Source organism: Tinamus guttatus, unplaced genomic scaffold, assembly GCF_059628265.1.
Source record: "Tinamus guttatus ecotype Peru unplaced genomic scaffold, ASM5962826v1 Tinamus_guttatus_pri_ptg000915l, whole genome shotgun sequence".
NCBI classification, from domain to species: Eukaryota; Metazoa; Chordata; class Aves; order Tinamiformes; family Tinamidae; genus Tinamus; species Tinamus guttatus.
The window spans coordinates 87824-106318 of NW_028289449.1; the positions used below are offsets into that span (position 1 = coordinate 87824).

An 18495-nucleotide genomic window follows, 5' to 3' on the forward strand; every position below is an offset into this window, starting at 1 on the left:
GCAGACTCTTGCCCTGCTCATTTGGTGTATATTGTGGGTGCTCAGGAGCTCTAAAAATTAGTCAGAAGTTCTGACTAGCCCATTCTGCTTAACATAGGGAGAGGGATCTGGAGCAAAACATCTCTGTCCCTCACCACAAGCCTTAAATTAAAAGACAGTGAACACTTAGAAATTTTATCTGTAGTCAGATGTAAATTAGAGAATGACCTCAGTTGGACTAAAGGACATTTTGAACTAAGAGCTTGTTTTAAAAGACAGTCTGTACATATTGCTTTAAGTATGTACATGGGAGAGCCATCAAAATCTCTAAAGATGATGATCTCTCTTTTCCCTCAATGACTTGTGTGTTAGGACTTTTAAGTAGTTTTCCCATGCCAGCTGAGATAGGTGTGCTCAAGTGTTAAAACCTAGAATCCCAACTGGTGGAGGATGACAACTGCAATATTACTTCAGGTCCCTCTGCCTCACTTGGATCACCTTCCCCGGGACACTTCATGTCTCTCCAGAATTTCACTGACTGGACAGATGTGTCACCATTCCGCTTTACAGCATTTCCTTAGAGAAAGGGGAATAGATAGTGGGTGTATGACATGACAGTCTTTGCTCTGCTTCATTGAAGAGGCTGTTTCAGAAGCAGGTGCCAGACATGCACACAACATGATTTTTGTTGTTTGCCCAAGACAACAGACACTTGGTGGTCTTGCCACAGCACCTTGCTACAGACTGGAACTGACACAACCATGCAATGGAACACGTCCTCCCTTTTACCCAGATGGCTGTAGATGGCAGAGGGGTATAAAGATCACAGGTAAAACTTTCAAAAGCACTCTGGTGAGTTATGTTCTTCATTCATTCACTTTTGGAAAGGCAATTAAGAACCTAATACACTTATGTGCTTTTGAAAATTGCACTCACAATGTAGATTATTATGCTTGAAAGTACATCCAAAGCCCACAATGTGTTTCCTTATTTGTGCTTGCTTTCTACTGACTGTGAAGTTGGATGAAAACAATTTACAACAGGAAATGTGACTTGTTGATTCCTATAAGAACAAAGCTGACTGCCTCTGGCTATATTAATTAGATTAGGTTTATTCTGAATTGTGTGTACTCTATCACTTGTGTCATATGCCAGACTTAGCGTATTTCCTCCTTTATTATTTATTATATTAATGTTCATAATCACTTTAAATGTTTCTGCATTAGGCCTGTCATAGTTTTTCACATCTGAGCTTTTTTAAGGCTAAAAGGACTGAGGTCATCCCTAGATTGCCCTGTGATTTACAATGTTGTTTATATCTGCTTAGAGACAGTCACAAATAAAACTTAATTTAGAAGGTAAAAGCAATAAATAGATGTTCTGGCGTAACAGTGCGGACTCCCCTTGTCCTTCTTCTCAGCAGAAAGCAGAGGGACGTTAGTCTTGGTGAGTCAGGATGGAACTCAGAGACCTCCACTGCACTTCCCACAAGGAGGTCACCTTCTTGCATTCCTCTCCTGTCTGGAAAACGGCCTTCTGCCTCGCGGACAGCTGGAACCACCACTCTGGTCCCAACAGGGCAAGGTACTGCCTTTTCTGATGAGCTGCTTGGAGTAGGGCTTACCTTGACATCCTAGTGGAACAGTATTCTGCCACACACAGTCCAGGAATTACTGTAGAGCAGCTGGAAATTTAGATAGAATGAAAAATAACTATTTAGTCCAATTTGGTTGTTTTAAAGATAGTCCATAAAATTTGTTTGTGATCTTATTGTTGCACTGAAACGTGAACCAGAATCTCCTATTGTATCAAAATACACATGCAAGCGATAGGAACTGAGCCTCAAATGGACTAGGTTATACGTGTTATCAGAGACTTGGGTTATTAAAGGAACTGGCGCCAAATTGCCATGGATTACAAGAAAAAGTTGTGATTCAGATATATAGAAAAATATGTTAAGTACACCTAGACCATCTTGCATATTTGATGCTATTGGATGTGCTGGCTTCCTGTTGCTGATTACCCTCCTCTTTTCCTCCCCCAGCATTGAAAGTTAAGTTTTAAGGCTTTAAGATGCAAAAGTTTTGTTTTGTTTTTCTTTTCTGTTCTTCCATGGTAGCTAAGTGCATGAGATCATTATTTTCTGTAGGGTAAAGTATTTCCAAAGCTTCGAAAACGGAACAGCAACAGATCAGTGGACCTAGAGGAAGTGCCAGTTGAAGACAATGCTACAGACTATGTATTCCGAATTATCTATCCAGGACACAAGCATGATAACAGTAAGTGCTTTAATTGTTCTGCTTTGTGAAAAAAACAATCAAGAAAACCTTGAAGTAACAAGATAACAGACAAGCCAGGTTTTTGTAGGAAAAAAATCTACCACAGAATTTCATTGCTGGATAATTTTGATCAACAGGTGTAGCTTACTGTAGATTTCCTAAATGCAGTTAAACTTGTAATATTAATAGAAATGGAGTGGAGGGTGGAATCTTATTTACATTTGCTCTGTGTTTCACAGAGGAAGTTTTCAAAATACTCCCCTGGGCTTGCAAACTGAGACCAAAAGCACAAAGATTGTGTTTGACTAGCCAAGAGCAGTTTTGCTCATGAGTGGGGATAGCTTTTATTGACCATGCTACTTGCTCATAACATTGCTATCACAAGCAATCCATCAAGCAACGTAAACTGGGCTCTTAAAGTATCCCAAGAACTCCCTGGGTTGAGTTTGCTTGGCTTGGAAACAAGAACTTTACAATGGATAAATGAAGCCCTTCTCAGGAAACTAAATGAATTCCAAGTACCAAACCACCTCATGTCATCAGTAAGTAGAATTTCCTTACATGGAAGAAGGCAATTGAGCTAGTCTTCCAAAGCATGTTCAGTTTATTCCCCTCAAAAAATTAGCAATTCAGAATTTACCAGGCAGATCGAGCCCTGAAGTTTACAAGGGGATTTGGCTTTACTGTTCACAGACAGACTTAATGCAGCTGAAAGAGCAGAAATCTCAGCTAAACTCTCCTTACTCCAGGGGCTGAACCACAGTGTGGCCATGTTTTATTAGGGCCTCTGTGTTTGCACAGGTAAGTTCTGGTGTTCACACGCACACCCCAGCAGAAGCACGTTTGCCATGTGCCATATGGGGAGCACAGATTCTGTGGGTGCCGTCAGCCCAGCCCTTCCTGGTGAGGGCAAGGTCTAGCTGGCTTCGGCCTCATGCTTCCTTAGAGGCAGACCTGTCCTGTGCATGTTTGCAGCACCAGACAGAGCTGGGGACCAGACTGTTTCCTATCTGGCACAGGCATCAGAGTGGGAAAGAGGTCACAAGCACTGATTTGAACATGATGAAGGAGGGAAGATAGTTGGAGCCATGAATTTCCATGAAGTTTTGCTAAAAAACATATTCGCCTACTGCAGGATGGCACTGGGACTTTTCTCTCCTGCCATGACATGACATTCGTGCACTGGGAACACAGCCCAGGCAGTCAAATGCTGGCCTGTGTTTGGTGGAGCATGTTTTTTCTGAGAAGAAAAAAAAAAAAAAACAAACAAAAAAACACTTTCTTCTTTCCTACTCACTCACACAGGAGCTTGTGCCCTCAAAAAGAGGGTAGGATTCAACTCCTTTTGTCTTTGCTGAACGTGTCCATTTGAGCTTTCCCGCAGAACCAAGTTCTCTCTTCTTATGCTCCTCTTTCACTATTTTCTTTGAGCAGTAACTATTAACTACCACCACTTAGCTGCCAGCCGCTCTGCCTCTGTTGACGATGACGAGGAGGAGGAAGATAAGCTGCACGCAATGCTATCAATGATCTGCTCTCGGAACCTCACAGCTCCTAATAGGATGAAAGGTTTTTATCCTCCTCCCCCTGTGTCCCAGAGCTCTGTTGCAGCTCGTTCCACTACTGCATACAACAGTGTTGGCATTATTACAGGGCAGAGCATTCTGCTTACCCCGTGAGATCAGGGCACCTGGTCAAATGTGCAGAGGGGCTGGGAATATGTGTGCAACACACGGGAAGTGGGGACAGCAACACCTTCCCTCTCCTTTGAGTGTCTGTGCTGCTGAACAAACCAACCTCTCCTACCAGATGCTTCCTGTCCCCCACTCATAAACGGAGGATGCTAGAGCATGTTCACAAAGGAGGGTGACTGTAAAAGGCCTTTGTGTTCTTCCTCCATGAGTTATGTGTACACTGTAACACACAAAACAAGCAGTCTTATATCAGAAAAGGTCAGGGCACACTGTTGTAGCAATAATTGCACAGCTTGCTGGGCAAAGCTAGGAATGGAGCATGCCCGTGTGGGCAGAACAGGGAGGACAGAAGTGTACTGAGCACAATTTGAGCACAGGGATGGTGCAAGTGTCCATGCTCCCATGCCCCAGGTAGCTCTAAAATGGACTAGCAAAGTGCAGGGAAACTAGTGCGGAGATCAGCGTTGGGTGCTTTCATTACACCTCTTGTATTCATAGATTAGTTGGGTTGCAGGTGATCAGCCGAAAGATTTTCTGTTCCCTAAGAATTTGTCATCTAATTATTTTCTTTAGAAAGCCATTCATAACAGAGATATTATGTTGCCCTTCTCAAGAAGCCGGTTACTAGCAAGCATTCAGGATCTAATAGTGTAGTTGTGGAGATTAAGTCCTCCTTCCTTAAAGGATGCTGAATAGTATATAAAATAATCCATCAGGCAGAGTAAAATCCTCATGGATAGCCGGCATTATAAGTCTTGCAGCTGACTAGAAGACAGGCAGGAGATGTCCTGGCTTGTCCACTACTTCAGCTGAAGTCTCTCCTTACTTCAGGCTTTCCTGCACAGTTGCCATACCAACACACTGCTGGCCCTGGTATCTTTTGAGTAAATGTGACAGGTTGCACACATTTATCCCAGTGACCAACCCCTAACGACTAATAAAGCCCAGCCCAAGTTAATAAAGACATCTTGGAAGGTATGGATGGGAGGAAATCTGGAAACGCAGCCTTCCCTGTGAAGGCCCTGTTTCAGGAATTCCGGTATCATTTCTCATATGGATTATAACAGAAAAGGAAGAGGTCTAACACTGCCAGGTATACAAATATGAGGCCAATGCTGTGCTCTAAGCATACTGAATACAATTTAGTCAGGTAATGTAAATGCAAAATCATCCTACTAGAGGAGCTGTCAGATATCTGGCTTTTATTTTAAGATAACAGTATAGTTAGGATTATGCCCACTATTTGAGTAATGATTCTTGTTGGTGTTTGGCTGTTGGCAGTCCAGCTGCATCCTTTCCGATAATGACAACACTGTTGTAGCAGGTTTGCTAGCCATTTGCTTTTACATTTTGCAACATGCTTGACTTTTGCATGTAGCTAAAGTTACAGGTAACACCACTACAATTAAAGAAAAGATGCTGTTCACTCTAATTCTTCACTAATTCAGGTACCTTTCATCTGAATGCTTAGGTTCTGTGGGGTTCTCTCCTTGTTTCTTAAAAACAAAACAAATAAAAACTGAAAAACCCACTTTTCCTGTCTGTAGAGGGAAGGCAAAAATAAGGATCTAAAAATGTTCGTCCAATGGTTTTTATTTGAACCAAATTAGAAGTTGTAATAAATACTAGGTCATTCAGCTCCTTCCTGAAGAATTAAGGTGAAGAGCATTTTTGCATCACACTTTGTTTTGTGAAGTGAAATACACATGACTGCTTCCGCATGAGCCTGTGCTTTTTCTGTTAACAAATGTTCTTACTCCACTCCTTCCTCACCTATGCCCACTTTCCAATAGGCACTACTAAAATGCTTTATGCTACCTTGATTTAAAATGCATGAGATGGTTTGGATTTGCCCCAACTGCCCAACTTATGTATGTTTTAAAAGCACGGCCCAGGGGACTGGATTTTGCCTTCAAATGTTAATTCAGTGACATCCAGTATTATGGCATTTGCCTTAATTGTAATCATGGGTGAGCTGAAAGGCCAGTTATTTATTATAAAAAAACCCCAAAAGCTCAAATGCCAGCTGAGAAAGGGGAAGAGCTGAAGCTAGGCTTTCTAAAGGCAAGTGGTGATTTGGGGGAATGCCTTACTGAAACAGGTTAAAAAAGCAAACATTGGATGAAGCAGAAGCTGAACTCAAGAAGCTGAACTATACTGTTGGATCACATCTTTCTCCAGAGTACCCCACCTTCACAAACTGTTGACTTCAGTTGGACTTGAAATATCCTTCTGCTCTAAAGATTTTAGGAATTGGTTGTAAGTAAGCATCTAAAAAAGTATCTTCTGAAAATAAGAGTCAATTTTACCCAATTTCTTTTATGCTAAACTTTCACTCTAGCTGGACTAGCAGTTAAATGACTGATCTAAGGATAGCAAAGTGAAATTCTAAGACCTGTAAAAAGTAGAAGGCAAGGTTAGATGATTTTGGCCACAAACAACATTACCATAGCATTACACAAGCACATGTTTTAATCGTTATTACAGCACCCTTGCTTTTTTTTTTCTGTTCTCTTGGAACATGGTCTGGGCTGTGCATGGGCAAGAAAGGAGAAAATGTTGAAGGGATTTGACTCAAGTGACCATGCACAGCATGTGGCTGGTTTATATGTGCTGAGAGCAGTATTTCTGAGGCAACTAGGTCTGTGCTCCCCTGTTTTTGGAATCAAGGTTTAGAGCCTGCTGAGGACTGAAGCATGAAACCATCAGGATACACAGAAGGAAGAGAGGAAAACAAGAAAAAAAGTTGATGGCCTGCTGTTCCTCTTTCTGCAGACACCAGCGACATGATAGAGATGCAAGGCTTTGGGGCAAACCTGCTCTCGTGGCAGCTGGAGCACTGTAGCCAAGGGTCCTCGTGTCTCTCCTGCTCAACAGGCAGCTCTCCGTATGACCTACCCTATTGTTGCAACTGCATCCATGACAGGTAAGTAAGCCAGGCAGAGAGCTTTCCTGGGAAGTTTTGTGCATGCCACAGAGAAAAGCCAGGGAGCATCTACTGGCTGCAGCACTGGAGATGGAGAAGAGCAATTTTCAAATAGTATCTCCACAGAAAAAAAAAAAAAAAAAAAAAGAAGAGTTACATGGTAAGAAATTGATTCTATTAAAAAAGCCATTACCCTGTTTTCCTCTCCCATCTGTTTTCAAATCACACATTGATGGAAAAAAATGCAGCCAGTTCTTTTTATCTAGTCTAATACAATTACAGCGTAGAGCAACCACTCATCTAATTTGACAAGGACCTTTCCAATGTGCCTGCAGCAGCTAGAGCTAAGTACACAAGGTGAACATGGTTTGGGCCAAGATACTGAAAGTGCAATTTTCCACTACTGTTGTCCTTTAGCCAAATAAAAATTGGAACAAAGAAAGAATTGCTATGTGTGGATCATATAGATCAGGCATATGATTCACGATCATCTCCTTTTACGTGAACTCTCATGCTTCTGTTAATGTTTCTCCACAGAACTCCATTAAAGATGTTGTGTGAAAGCATGAAGAGGCAAATAGTTTCCAGAGCCTTTTATGGATGTAAGTGAAGCTTCTTATATCCAGCCCTTGTGGTATCTGTATGCTTATTTAAAAGGCCCTGGGTATCAGGCCATGTTTGTTTTAAAAAGCAGTCCAAACCCAAATTTCCTGTTGGCTGCTGCTCAAGTTTACCAGGTGAGTTATGTGAGTTCTTTCAGGACACTAGGGTAATCATGACCCAAGCATTGTAACTTCGTAATTCCAGTACCTGTGGCTTTTGCATAACCAACCGATACTTAGTGAAGATGCAGTGTAATTGTAAGTTGCAATGTAATAACTCTCCTTTTTTGTTTTTGTTTGCATAAGATTAATCTTACTGTCAACTAATCAATTGTCACTATTGCAATACTTCATTTTTATACAGAACAAATGCAAGTTTCCTTCATATGGGAATATTAGTAACAGGTTTAAAATGTTGTAACTTGTCTTCACAGAGGGTTGTTGTTGATATTCTGTAGATTGCTGTTGATGTTCTGTAGATTGCTCACTTCTGAAAGCGTTGCCTCCTCCCTGCCCCATCACAGGGCTTGCTTACTGCCGCCACTTGTCGACGGTGCGAACACATCTGTCCGCGCTCGTGAACCACACTATTATCCCACCTGACAAACCAGCCAGTGCTTCAGGAGGCCTGACAAAAGAGGTCTGGAGCAAGTATCAGAAAGACAAGAAGGTGAGAGAATACCCTCACAAGCATTGAGCACACTATGCTGCAGCAAGCACACTATTCCTTAGAATTGGGACTGTGAATCATCCAGTCTTTCTGGGATGGTCTTCAGTGAAAATGAGATTCTTAGTCTCTTTTGCTCTGCTTTTCTGATGGCGGCCAAAGTATCAATTAACATCAAAGCAAATGGTCTCATGGTGGCTCTAATCTATGCAAAATTAGATTACTGTCATGAGAGATATTACAGCTTTCTATAGTAGACTGGATTTGAATTAAGGCTTTAAACCGTACTTCAGATTACAAAAGGGTAATGCCCTGGATGCATTTCACTGTCTTTGTACTTGAAATTAAACACATTTAACTATGCCTAAGGAAAATAAAGATGTATTACCTTCACATACCTCTTTCTCCTGACTGCTGTAGAATTACAAGGAACTGGAATTACTAAGAAGAGTTTACTATGGTGGGGTACAGCATGAGATTCGAAAGGAGGTATGGCCATTCTTGCTAGGTCACTACAAATTTGGCATGGCCAAAAAGGAAATGGACCAGGTAAGTTCAAGTTTCTGGAAATCTGTGTTACATACACAGAGCGGGTTTTCTTTTCTAAATAGCAGGTGTTAGTTTTCATTATTAGTTAATATTTCTAAGGGAAAGTGCTACTGAAAACAAATTCACAGGTTGGTAGCTGGATATGAATCCCTTGCAGCTTATCATCTCTTAAAGGGGTTCCTTACTAAAGCTGGGCACCTGCGCTCCATCTGCACCTGTGACATGCTTACTTTCAGCAAATCACATTTTCTCATATAATTCTTTTGTAAAATAGGGATGATGGTGACATTTGGGTAGTAGTTTTCATTAACTTCTCTTTTATATGTGTTGGCTGAGTTATACTTTAAATTCTCTTTGAAATACTACTGTATACTGCAGCACATTTACATGTTTGGACTTCTATTAGAGCTGTTTGAACAGCCAAGATGCATCTTGCACTAGGAGCTACTGTCTAGAGGCAAAAAATCCCCAAAGGAAGGTTTGGTCTGTAAGTTCATTAGGCTTTTCCCAGACGTATGTAAGATGAGCGTTTTTGAAACACAAGATGCAGTCTCAGATGAGACATTTTTCCTCTTAATATCTAGCATACTGCTGCTAGCAGTTAGTAGTTTTCTGTGTTATGTCACAGTCCTATTTTACAGTTGGAAATTTGACATTAAGTATATAGTATCCATTAATGAAACCACAGTGTACATATCTAGCAGCTACATTAATATTATTTACTGGTCTGTTTATAGCAATACCAAATTTGACTTCTTTGCTATGTGTTTCAATTTGTTGTACTTACTGGGAAGAAGTCTTGATAATAAACTATGTCTGTAACAACCAGATAAAGTCAGAGATGGCTAAACTGGGTAGGCGATGTCTTTACTGGGTAAAGCTCATTGAACAGAAACTGGATGTAGACCTAGGCCATAGTGCTGGAAAAAACACAGCAATATTCCTGTTCCTTACTGCCATATCCTAGGCTAGAGGAGTCTTCACCTAATCCAATATAGCTGTTCCTATGATTGCTAGGCATTTTTATCAGTTATTCTCAAGTGAAGCCTGAGGATAGGCCCAAGTTCAGACCCTAATGCAGCTTTAGAGCTGGCTCAGGTGCAGAGCAAGAACTGAAGGCCTCCTGTGATAAGCAGGCCCGGTAGTGCCAACACTGGGTTACATCTCCTGCAGTCCTTAGGCCCATGTGTGCTGGGAATGTCAGTCTGCTCTTAGATACCCTAACATTGCTGCTAGTCCCGCTCTTGTGGCTGTTGAGGAGAGGGAAGTTCTCCATGTCAGGCTTGGGCCTCCAGCAGGATGCTGCTCTGTGGATAAGCTCTGGATTTGGGTGTCAATAAAACACTGCTTTTGACTGGCATCAAGAATTGCCCAGAAGTTTGCTGAACTGTAGTGAGGGTGGTCCTGGAATGTAATTAACTCATTAATGTGCTCTCCTGTTGGTGTTACTCTTGGGGAGGTAGCACTCACGCAGTGGCTGATCTTGTTCTAGAACAGATTAACTGGATGAGAAGTGATTTGTATGTCAAAACCAGAACACTTGGCATATGCTAACTCCCAATTATTTTATATCCCAAGGGGCCTGTGAGCAGCTGCAGATCACAAAGGCAGCCAGCCTTAGAGCCTTCAAGTTGAAAAATTAGTTTCTAAACCTTGGGCACTTTCTAAGCAGCATTCTTCTTTCCTAAGGCAATTTGTCTTGTTCTTCCTTGCACTAATCTTCATAAAACAGTTCTGAGTACAAATGGAGAAATACACCCCTTAACTGTTCAAATGGGTCACAGTCCAAATTCTTCACCTCTAATCCAGTAACTTTTGAAGGTGTTCGGATGATTCGTTTCTTAATGTGTAGTCTGGACAGAATGTGTATAGCAAGAGCATTCCACTGAGCACTGCTTAGGCAGCTTCCTGCCCTCCCAAGCTGCCAGCGCTGGAAGAACAGCACTTCTGAAGCCACCTGGGGCAGTAAGTCCTGTTGATTATCTCTTATCTCCTGAAAGCCAGGCAAACTGCTTAAGAGGAGAGGCGAATCCACATATCCAGCCAGGCCGATGCACTGCCACAGGCCTGCTAGGAGCTATGGCTGTTGTAGAGAAATACTTGTCTCATCATCTCTTTTGTGCATACAGTGTAAGTCGAAACAAGAAGTGCTTCTAGAGCAGGTGATCTTGAGCTACAACCCATGGCTGGGGATTCTAGCCCCAGCTTGAAGACGCACATTTACATATATCCAGAACACAAGAATTGTCAAGAATAGCCTGAGCACAGCAAGATATGTGCAGGGAGGTTGGACTAGGTGACCTCTGGAGGTCTCTTCCGACCTTAAGCGTTCTGTAATTCTATGAAGAGAAAACTGGAGTCTATTTACACAATAATAATTACACTAAATTCAGAAAGGTAGGGCAGAAACAACTGACTGCAGAATGCAAGCTCTGTTAGGACTTTTTTTCCCTTGGTTTGTACTGTACTAACACAGGGTGTTTCCAAACTTGCCTAGAGTTCTATGAGCTTACTCAATATGAGTAGTAAATAACAGTAATAACTGACTCCTCAAAGAAACATGCTGTTGGACTGTTGTTGAAAGCTTCACACTGAGTAAGTTACAAGAGTAAGGCTCTACTAAATGAACAGAAGGAGCAGAGTCATAACATTAACACATATGGGAAACTTCTGATGTCCTTAACTGAAGCCAACATGGATGATTTACCATATTTGCCTTCTGATGATATTTTGCAGTCATCCATAAGCATCTGGGGCTCTCCCAAACATAGCCTTCAACTCCAGCCTTCCCGTAACTGTGGTACTTTGTGATTTATGTTTCCACAGCTATCTCGAGTGGCAAACAGCCTGCAGCTTTTAGCATGAGCACTCTGGTAGCACTTGCAGCCAGCAGAGCCCAGAGCCTGAAGCCAGCTCACAAGTGTGGTTTCTGTTCAGCTCTTGACAACTGACAAAGCAGTAAAATTACTACGTGTCCCTTAATAGCCCAGGGGGGCTGTCTGTGTCTGTCTGTCAACAGAAGAAGCCAGCAGTGGCAAAAGTCTGCTCCATTACTATGGGAACCAAGTGGTTCCCACACTATCTGGCTCTATGCAGTGCAGCCGTAGGACTGGATTTCTGTTGTTCAGGAGTCTCTGTATCTATAAACACATGACTTGCACTTGGGCTTATGTTAGAGGTAATGCAAGAGGTCTTCAGGTTGCTTCAGATATCCAGTTTCAGCCATTACACTTGTTTTATTCCTTCCTCTTCTGGCTTCCATGTATGCTTTAATGTCATCTCCCCAGGAGAGCCAGTATTTCAGTACCTGTGTGTCTGCAGGTGGATGAAGACATTGCTCTCCGGTATCAGAAGGTCATGGCTGAGTGGAAAGCCTGTGAGATCATTGTAAAGCAGCGGGAGAAAGAATCACATTCTGCCACATTGGCAAAGTTTTCATCAGGCAGCAGCATTGACAGCCACGTCCAGCGACTGATTCACAGGGACTCCACCATCAGCAATGACGTAAGTTCTCCTGTCACTGCTGTACCCAGACTGCCCCCAGCTGCTTGCATGCAAGGAAACTCTGTTAATCAGTGACCTTGTGCAGTCAAGTAACATTGTCACTTCTCTCCTTCATGGCTGGAGGTTTGTTTTCTAAGTTTACGTTTCCTGTTTCTTCTCCCTCCCCTGCTTTATTCGAACATCCCCTTTCTCCAGGTCTTTATATCTGTAGATGAAATGGACTCAGCAGAGCGAGACTCCAAAGGTCAGGATGACCCCCCTTTCACTGTGGTGTCCGCAGACACTCCAGCAGCAGTAGCTGCCGTAGAGCATCAGTCTGTAGAGTTTGACTCTCCCGACTCCGGGCTGCCATCCTCTCGGAACTACTCGGTGGCCTCCGGCATCCTGTCCAGTATCGACGACGGGCAGAGCGTCTCCTTTGAGGACGGGGCTGAAGAAGAAGCTAGCACCGACCTGGAAAGAACTGATGCAGACACCCCTCGTGTGCAGAAAGCCAAGCCAGCCGCACTGGAGTCCCAGGATTCGGTATCTGAAGAGCAGCTGTGTTCCCAGGTGGACTATTTAATGGATGTTGCTTCTGTCTGTGCTGCATCCTACACAGTAGGTCACAACATATGTATCATTATCTTCTGTAGTGCACTGTTTTTCTAGCAGTCTTGCAATTTTTTTCAGATAGACTTTAATGAAACGTAACTCCAAACTAGAACTACAGGCAGGGGGAGGATAAGATTTATATCCACATCTGTTCATTTGGATTTTGAAGCTAACCTGGAAATGAGACAGCAGGAAAATCTGGGGCCTTTTTTGGACAGGAAAGCAAGAATGTGAGCTAGTAGCTAAAAAAATCCAAAATAAGGAGGAGGACACTAAGATTTTTGTGTCATTAAAGTTGAAACCCCCATTTCATTAAATTGAACCAGAACCCTAAACCTAGATCTAAGACTCCGTGGTCTCTGATTACTACTGCTATCAACATATCAGTAATTGGGATTTTGCCTCTAGTTCTCTGTGGGAGTTGTTCCACTGTTAATAACCCTTTGCAAAGAGAACAGAGTTGAAAGATTTACTGGTAAAAATATGTGCATTTTACCTGGAATTTTTTAAGTAATTTGATACTCTCATATATCCACAGTATACCTATATATACATACTGAAGTAGTACAGGACTGCTGGAAAGCCAGATAATGTTAGTTTAAGTAAATCCCTATGGTGCTATGTGTCATTATTGAAAGTTATGTCAGATCAGATTCACCATTTGGTCAGAATTTTATGATGATAGTAAAGCTATTTCTGGTTTGCTGGTGGGTATTCTCAATAGTGCAATCAAGGTGGACAGTGGACTGGAATCCCCTTGCATTTGTGGAGGAAGTTAAAAGACATGAGCACTGCTCTGGCTGCATGCTCTGTGCTGGTGACAAAATTATCTAAAATTTTCAGAATACATTACAAAAGATTTAGCAGCCTGCCTCTTATTTCACCCAAATTTTAAGAAACAACTTTTGTTATTCTGACTTAGAGTTTGTTCTTGACTTAGAGTTTTCTCTTCTAGATAGAATTATTGGACACTGTTGCCTTAAATTTGCACAGAATTGATAAAGATGTCCAGAGATGTGATCGGAATTACTGGTATTTTACTGCTGATAACCTGGAGAAACTCCGGAATGTCATGTGCAGGTAATATACCTTGTAAACTAAGCTGTTTTCTTAGTGTATTAATAGCTGTGGTTTCCTGTACATGAGGATCATATATGCATGCTCTGATGGGGTGCTATAAAGATGGCAATAATTCTGAGGTGCTCAGAAGTAGAGGGACATCTACTGAGCAGGATCAAATTCACCAACCTCTTGTCTAAGTTCTCTAGAATTTTAGGTTTAAATCTTCTGCAACACTGTAGAATGGGACACTTTAAAAGCTTCCAAAAGGAGCTGGATTTGAGGTGCAAGACAAATTTTTGAGACAAGCATACAGCAAGGAGGTTTTTAAAATTAAGCATCCTATTAGCTCTTCTGTTTTCTTTTTTTCTGCAGTTACGTTTGGGAGCACCTGGAAGTTGGTTATGTTCAGGGCATGTGTGACCTACTGGCTCCTTTGATGGTGATACTGGACAATGGTAGGAAGGCTTTTCTTTTGTAACTTTGATATTTTTAAGGGAGATCTTTTTTAGAAATGCTGTTTCAGAAGAAGTTGTATTTACACCAAAGCTAGCTCACCAGGAAAGACAAACCTGCAATGCTTCATTCATGCTTGCTTTACATGTGACTTGTTGAAGTGGCTAACTAGTTATGTCAGGGATTCACTCCTTGCTCAGTGAATTCTAGATTAAATTGTACTAAATTTGCCAAGCATCAATGTGTCCATGGTTGCTGAAGCTGTAAATTCTAACTCAGGCTGAGTTCTTTTGAAACATAACTAGCAAGAAAGGGTCCAGAATTAGGTACTGTATTTTGTATCATTTAATACTGGTCATGGGGATAGGGAACAACAAAGGGAAAAACCTGTTTTTCCCTGGCCCTGCAGTACATGACTTGTCGGGAAGCCCCGTGTTTGGCAACACTGAGGCATTCTGCGTTGTATCTGCAGATCAACTGGCTTACAGCTGCTTCAGCCACCTCATGAAGAGGATGAGCCAGAACTTCCCCAATGGAGGTGCTATGGACACACACTTTGCCAACATGCGATCCCTAATCCAAGTGAGTCTCTTTGAACCTTATTGGAGAGAAGATGAAGTTGGGACAGAGGCTTAGAACTAGCTTTATGCCACTGGGAAAGGCAGGAACTCCAGGTACTGGGGTAATACTCAGCTGGGATGTATCCAAGCCGTTCAGTTCATCTCGACAGACAAAACATCCAAACCTTCTCCCTCCACGGTAGCAGCTACGCTACATAATGACTCACATTTATGACTCAGTCCAGCTCCAGCTGAAATCAGTGGAAAATAGCAGCAAGATCCAGTATTATATTGCTTTTTGGTAGAGGAAATAGAGGTTTTTGTGGCACAAACGTTATTATGGGCTCAAATAGACCACAGCTATATTTGTATTCATGCAGAATGCTTGCTGAAAGGTATTTCTGGATGGATTTAAGGTCTAGGAATTCCACTCCAGAGAGCAGTAGGCAGGTGAATGAGCCTAGAATGAAGAAGGGCGAGAAGACTTGGGAACAGCTTTTATTTCTAGACCTCTGGCTGAGCTGGCTTCTTTGTGTGATGCAGCGTAACACACCTGACCTGTAAGAGACTGACGCACGCTCCTCCACCCACATCTGGAAAATAAAATGAAACCATTCAGAGCGTGTGATTGCACTGGTGTGCACAGCACAGACATGATGCATTTGAGCTCAGTCACTTCTTTATCCAGCTGAATTCAAATACAGGGGGACTGATGATCATAGTCTGCTAGTCTCAGATTAGCTCCTTCAGTGTTATTTGCTGTGCAGCTTTGATGGTGTGGCTGCCAAACTTACAAGCACAACTTTACAGAACAAGGACATGGATTTACTAAGGGTTAAATTTCAGCAGATTGCTTGACACTCTCCTTATCTTGTTGATGGGTATCTATAACTGGTTGAAATACAGTACCTACTAACTGCTGTTAAGTTATCCCACTTGTAAAGTACCTATGTGATAATAATTACAACAGAAGAAGACTTTAACAGTGCTTCCAGGTAGTTGTATGAATTTAATTATTATTTGAAATCATCTTGAGTGCAATTTGGAAGTTTCTGTGTGATTATCAGTTGCTGGTGAAGTCAATTCTAATCCTGCAATTGCATTTATGTGATTATGTTGCTCTGTATCTGGCCTGCCATCACTACCTCTTAGTTTGGGTGACATGAGGAGTCAGGTTTGGTATAAAACAAAGCCAGCTGAAATTTGCTGCTAGCTGAAAATCATTAGGATCTTTAACTTGTTGCTTGGAACTTTGCTGTCACAGTTCGGATTGACTGCTGTGATGGGAGATAACCTGTCACCTCCTCGGTCTGTGTCAGGGCACCCACAGCTCACGCATTTTGCAAATGTAGAATAAAAGCCAGATTTGTGCTAAGCAGCTGCTCCGACTAACTACAGGATCAAGTGATGAAGGAGCAGCATGGAAGTCTGTCAGCTTCCAACACCTTTGGTTTGGCTACGCTCAGATGAGATCCTGACACCTCATGTTTTTCATTTTAGATCCTAGACTCAGAGCTTTTTGAATTGATGCATCAGAATGGAGATTACACTCACTTCTACTTCTGCTATCGCTGGTTCCTGCTTGACTTTAAAAGAGGTAATAATGATCTGTGTCTGTAACCTAGAGTTGTGCAAGCCTGAGTAGCTCTTTGTTGCAGTTAAATGTCTGGGGGGGTGAGTAAAAGCTAGGCTCACAAGAGAGTTTGTGAGCCTATATTTAATGGAAGCAGTTGATTGTAATCATTGGTTGAAGAGATCCTTCTCAGACACAAGGTGATAGAGGGAATGATGTACACCCACCTGCTGGTTACTACAAAAAACTATCAGACAGTGAGAGGGGTAAAGCAACTGGGACTGGATCGTAAATCCTCTACCCACTCTTCCACTGTGAATTTCCCCATATCCTGCTCTCCTGGACTGTACTGTCAAAGACTTCGGAAGATGAGCCTAGATAGCTCAGAAAAATGAAGCTTCCATTGGCAATACCTGAATTGCAGCAGTACAGGTGTAATCTATACACATCCTCCCTACGAATCAGCTGTGTGCAACTACAAATAGCCCAGCCTTTGCCCTCTCGGGTTCACTGCAAAGGAAGGTGCCCTGGAAATGCACCGAGATCTACAGCCTGCCCTGGAATCCTGGCTAGGATAAATCGGGTTATCCGTGCTGCTATCACTGTAGTTTAGGCATCCCCTCTAGGGTCAGGTGTAAACACTACACCTATGTTCTCTCTTGATTTTCCTTTAAACCTAATTCTGTAGCTATACTTGCACAAGTAAGTGCAAGGATTTCACTTGGAGGAGAAAGAGAGAACGAAGGAAGTACTGTTCATTTCTGCATAAGGCCTGTAAGACACTAGCTGTGGCGGTGGGGGAAAATGGTCAGTTTGAATAATCAGATGCTCTTGTAATGTTTATTCCCATTCAGAATTGTTGTACGAGGATGTATTTACGGTGTGGGAAGTTATTTGGGCAGCAAAGCACATCTCTTCAGAACATTTTGTCCTTTTCATTGCCTTAGCACTTGTAGAGGTTTATCGAGAGATTATCCGTGATAACAACATGGACTTCACTGATATCATCAAGTTTTTTAATGGTAAGAAACTTTTAAGAAAGTCATTTTGCTAAAAAGCCGCTAACCCGAGCTTGCTGCGTCCCCCGCTCCCTGCGGCGCTGCCTGCAGCGCTGCTCTCTGACGTGGGCAGCAGGCGCCAGGCATCCGGCTGCTGCGTTCCAGGTCCTGGCACCCGCCGCCAGACCAGCCCCGGGTTGTGAAGCTGGGTGTCTCCTACTCCTTCGGTCACGGTGCCTTCTCCAGACCTTCACCTTCTTCTTGAAGGTCTGATTGGCACGTGCAAAGAGCCGTGCTGTGAAGCTGTGTGGACCACAGAAGATGGTAGATGTTCTATGATGAAGCAAGCGCTGGCCTGTGTAGAACCAAGTGTTGTTACCACCTGCTTCTCAGGCACTCCAGCCATAGCCCCTGCCTTGAGGGACATCCCTTGATCAAGCTGGGTGCTGCAGCTTTGCATTTCTGGGAGCCCAGGAGGGCTGTTCACAAGCACGTGCGGGTACAGAACCCTCCATCCTCTTCTGATTATGGGGCACTGGGATTTTCTGCAGCGTAAGAGCTGGAACCAAAAGGACTAAGACCCACAGACCTACATCATTAACTTAATTCTGCCAGTCTAGATTCATGCAATGATTTTGTATTCTAACATTACCCTAACTAAATAATGCTAATACTACATTAATATTACTGCTAGGGCAGAACAGTTCCTGAAGCTGCCAGCTAAGAATGTTTGTCTGTGTCTTTTAGAAATGGCTGAGCATCATAACGCCCAGGAAATTCTGAGGATAGCAAGAGACCTAGTCTACAAAGTGCAGACACTGATCGAAAATAAGTGATAAAGAGCAGACTGTCATTGCAGCCTTGTTGTGAGCTATGGGATGGAGCATTTCTTGCACTGGAACTTCAAAATGTTGTTTTAATTGCATCTTCCATGTAACAAATATTTAAGAGATTTGTAATAGACTTTTAAAAATGGAACTTTTCCCTCACCAGATATAGTTTGTGTTTGATAGTCCTTGTTACACTCACTTTGTATTTCAAGACCAATTTTTTTT

The 18495-nt window shown here is 42.4% G+C and overlaps 1 protein-coding gene across 5 annotated transcripts in view; it reads left to right on the forward strand.

Moving 5' to 3' along the window:
- The window catches only part of SGSM2 (small G protein signaling modulator 2), a 46389-nt gene extending 27894 nt beyond the window's left edge, over nt 1–18495 (forward strand). Inside the window, exons 10-24 of one of the 5 annotated variants that reach the window (XM_088538005.1) lie at nt 1400–1563; nt 2129–2258; nt 3693–3827; nt 6728–6878; nt 7416–7480; nt 8005–8150; nt 8568–8696; nt 12018–12200; nt 12396–12800; nt 13750–13874; nt 14229–14311; nt 14782–14891; nt 16370–16466; nt 17297–17464; nt 18188–18495. In XM_088538005.1, coding sequence (XP_088394131.1) covers nt 1400–1563; nt 2129–2258; nt 3693–3827; nt 6728–6878; nt 7416–7480; nt 8005–8150; nt 8568–8696; nt 12018–12200; nt 12396–12800; nt 13750–13874; nt 14229–14311; nt 14782–14891; nt 16370–16466; nt 17297–17464; nt 18188–18276 — 2180 coding nt within the window. In that variant the 3' untranslated portion in view covers nt 18277–18495. The remainder of the gene's footprint in view (nt 1–1399; nt 1564–2128; nt 2259–3692; nt 3828–6727; nt 6879–7415; nt 7481–8004; nt 8151–8567; nt 8697–12017; nt 12201–12395; nt 12801–13749; nt 13875–14228; nt 14312–14781; nt 14892–16369; nt 16467–17296; nt 17465–18187) is intronic. The other 4 variants (XM_088538007.1, XM_088538006.1, XM_088538008.1 and 1 more) reach the window with 4 other exon arrangements.